This window comes from Cinclus cinclus, chromosome 30 (genome assembly GCF_963662255.1).
Source record: "Cinclus cinclus chromosome 30, bCinCin1.1, whole genome shotgun sequence".
Taxonomy (NCBI): Eukaryota; Metazoa; Chordata; class Aves; order Passeriformes; family Cinclidae; genus Cinclus; species Cinclus cinclus.
This window is the reverse complement of record NC_085075.1, coordinates 2,922,201-2,925,976: the sequence shown is the minus strand read 5'-3', so window position 1 is coordinate 2,925,976 and position 3,776 is coordinate 2,922,201. Positions and strand designations below refer to the sequence as shown.

The window sequence follows — 3,776 nt, the reverse complement described above, 5'->3', positions numbered from 1 at the left end:
CCAAAAACCGGGAGTGTCCCTGAGTTCCTAAAGAGCCGGGGATGCCCCCAAGTCCCCATCTAAGGGTTCCCAAAAACCGGGAATGTCCCCGAGTCCCCATCTAAGAGTTCCCAAAAACCGGGAATGTCCCCGAGTCCCCATCTAAGGGTTCCCAAAAACCGGGAGTGTCCCCGAGTCCCCATCCAGGGGTTCCCAAAATCCGGGAGTGTCCCCGAGTCCCCATCCAGGGGTTCCCAAAAACCGGGGCTGCCCCCCCCCCCCCCACCCCTGCCTGTCCCCCATCCCGGGACGCTCGGGCGCTGCCGTGGGGGTCCCGGTGGGGCCGCGGGAGGAGCCGGGCCCGGTCACTCCCCCCGTGGGAGGAGCCACGCGGGACCCGCGGCCGGGCAGGAGCCGCGAGCAGCGCGGAGCTCTCAAAACCGCCCGAGCGCGGAGCCGCAGCTCCCGGTGAGATCCCGGTGAGATCCCGGTGCGCTCCCGGTGAAATCCCGGTGAAATCCCGGTGCGCTCCCGGTGCCGCTCCCGGTGAGATCCCGGTGAAATCCCGGTGCCGCTCCCGGTGAGATCCCGGTGCGCTTCCACTGCGCTCCCGGTGCCGCTCCCGGTAAGATCCCGGTGCCGCTCCCGGTGCGCTCCTGGTGCTCTCCCGGTGCGCCCCCTCTGCTCTCCCGGTGCCGGCCCCGGTGCTGACCCCGCCATGTCCCCGGACGAGTGACACAGGTGACAGCGGGGACTCGCTGCGGTGCCCAGGTAAGGCCGGACCGGGATCCCCGGGGGTGTCCCCGATGGGCGCTCGGTGCTCCCGGTTCTCCCGGGATGGGGGAGAGGGGGATCCCGGCACGGGGGTGCGGGGAGAGGGGCGGGATGGGGCCACAGCCGCTCCCACCGGTACCGGGTGGGGTCGGAGCCGCCGTCCCGGTACCGGGTGGGGACACAGCGAGGGTGCCGTGACCCCCGGCACTCGCAGGGGATGGTGAAGGAAGAGATTTCCTTGGGCAATTCCCTCTTCGTGTAATTTCTTCCTCTTTTAATTTATTTTTTAAATGTTTATTTTTTAAAAAAAATCAATATTCTACAGAAAGGAAGCAAAATCCCCTTAAAAATTCCAGCGGGATTTCCAAAGAGAGAACTTCTCTTGGAAATGCCGGCCAGGGCAGGGCTTCCCCTCGAGAAGGAAACCCCAAATTCGGGGATTTCCTCCTCGGTTGGATCCTGGGGAGCAGAGAGGAGAGGAAGGAACCCCGAGGATGGGGGGAAAGGGACCCTCGGCCGCAGCCTGGGGTGGGATTTAGGGTAAATCTGCAGCGTTTTGGGGCTGATCCCACCAGAGGGACTCGGGACCAGCTGGATTCACCCCCTCACCCTAAAAAACATCTTTCCCTGATTTCCCAGCCTCCGCCAGGAGTTAATTGGGGCTGTGTGGTCCTTTGGGGATACGACAGCAATTAACACCCTAATCCCGCCCGGGAGCCCCATCACGCATAATTAAAAGTGGGATTTTCCGCGTGGGATGCTCGGGAAAGGAGAGCCGCGGCTCGGGCAGCACTTCCAGCAAAGCTGCTTAGGGGCTAAAGCTTTATGGAATGAGGCAGGGACGGGGATGGGATTTGATGGGGGATGATTAACGGGGATCCGGTGCTGCCACCGAGGGTAACGGAGGCTCGGGGAGAAGGAAAAATCTCCGATCAGGAATTCCCAGACCTCTTTTTGTCACCCCCAATGTGAGAGTCGGGGTGGAAGGGATTCAGGAGTGGGAATAACCCCAAGATGGGATGGTTGGAAAGTTTGCTGGAGCTCAGGGAGAGGTGTCAGCATCTCCCAAATAAAATCTGCTGGAAATTGAGAGGGAAAGGGGTGGAAAAAAAGGAATCTGTAGGTGCTGGGAGCGAGCAGAAAGCTGCTGGTGTGAGTGGAGGGAGAATTTCCCCGTTCCCATATCCCTGTCCTTGCCTTGCAGAGCTCGGGGGATGCCCCAGACCTGCTCCAAGCCCTCGGACATGGCCGAGCTCGCCAGCAGCCAGGGCTGGATGGACGAAATTCCAGGAGCCAAAATGGAGCTGAAGGAGGGCGACACCAGAACCGGACCCTTCGGGTTGGTACCGACCCTGCCCGAGGAACACGACAGCGTGGAGGAGGAGGAGGAGGAGGAAGAGGAGGATGGTGAGAAGCCGAAGAGGAGGGGCCCGAAGAAGAAGAAGATGACCAAGGCCAGGCTGGAGAGGTTCCGGGCACGGAGGGTCAAGGCCAACGCCCGGGAGCGCACACGGATGCACGGCCTGAACGATGCCCTGGACAACCTGCGCAGGGTCATGCCCTGCTACTCCAAAACGCAGAAACTTTCCAAAATCGAGACCCTGCGCCTGGCCAGGAATTACATCTGGGCTCTGTCCGAGGTGCTGGAGACCGGGCAGACTCCAGAGGGGAAGAATTTTGTGGAAATGCTCTGCAAGGGGCTCTCACAGCCCACCAGCAACCTGGTGGCCGGCTGCTTGCAGCTGGGTCCGCAGCCGCTTTTCCTGGAGAAGCACGAGGAGAAAACCCCGGGCTGTGAGTCAGGCCTGGCTGGCCACTCCTTTGGCTACCAGGGGCTACCCAGCCCCCCTTATGGATCCATGGAGTCTCACCTGCTGCACCTGAAGCCGCCGGCCTTCAAGAGTTTGGTGGATGCTTCTTTTGGGAGTCACCCCTCGGACTGCTCCACACCTCCCTACGAGGGGCCCCTGACGCCGCCCTTGAGCATCAGTGGGAATTTCTCCCTGAAGCAGGATGGTTCCCCGGAGCTGGAGAAATCCTATCCCTTCATGGCCCACTACCCCTCGGTCAGCCTGGCTGGATCCCAGCACGGACACGGATCCCACTTCCAGAGCTCCGTGCCCCGCTACGAGATCCCGCTGGACGTGGGCTACGAGTCCTTCCCACCCCACGTGGCCGGGCCACAGCTCGGGGCCATCTTCAACGAGTAACGGGGCCGGACACGGGGTTGGGGCAGGGAGGTGTCGGGCGTGGATGGACACAGGTGGAGTGAGGGACCCCGAGCATCTCTGTAGGGTGTGGTGGCTCTGGAGGTGACCGGTGTCACCACACCGATGTCACTGTGGTGGCTCTGGAGGTGACCGGTGTCACCACACCGATGTCACCGTGGTGGCTCTGGAGGTGACCGGTGTCACCACACCGATGTCCCTGTGGTGGCTCTGGAGGTGACCGGTGTCACCACACCGATGTCACCGTGGTGGCTCTGGAGGTGACCGGTGTCACCACACCGATGTCCCCGTGGTGGCTCTAGAGGTGACCGGTGTCACCACACCGATGTCACCGTGGTGGCTCTAGAGGTGACCGGTGTCACCACACCGATGTCCCCGTGGTGGCTCTGGAGGTGACCGGTGTCACCACACCGATGTCCCCGTGGTGGCTCTGGAGGTGACCGGTGTCACCACACCGATGTCCCTGTGGTGGCTCTGGAGGTGACCGGTGTCACCACACCGATGTCCCTGTGGTGGCTCTAGAGGTGACCGGTGTCACCACACCGATGTCCCCGTGGTGGCTCTGGAGGTGACCGGTGTCACCACACTGATGTCACCGTGGTGGCTCTGGAGGTGACCGGTGTCACCACACCGATGTCCCAGCTGTCCCCAGGTGCCACGTGAGCCTTTCCGAGCTCTGAGGGGGATGATCCCGAAGGTGTTTCCACCTCTGGGATGTCCATCCTGGCACCAGATCCGGGCCTTGGATTTGTCCTCTCCCTGTCCCTCTCCAGTGTGGGGACACGGCCCCGTCCC

The 3,776-nt window shown here is 62.3% G+C and overlaps 1 protein-coding gene across 1 annotated transcript; it reads left to right on the top strand.

Moving 5' to 3' along the window:
- Positions 1-1,967: 1,967 nt before the first annotated feature.
- On the top strand, positions 1,968-2,963 carry NEUROD4 (neuronal differentiation 4). Its single transcript, XM_062511115.1, has one exon. It carries the CDS (start codon positions 1,968-1,970, stop codon positions 2,961-2,963), a length of 996 nt encoding a protein of 331 aa, XP_062367099.1.
- The last annotated feature ends 813 nt before the right edge of the window (positions 2,964-3,776 follow it).

Excerpts from the sequence above, each read along its gene's own strand:
- NEUROD4 (XM_062511115.1), top strand. The coding sequence starts at position 1,968 with ATGCCCCAGACCTGCTCCAAGCCCTCGGACATGGCCGAGCTCGCCAGC.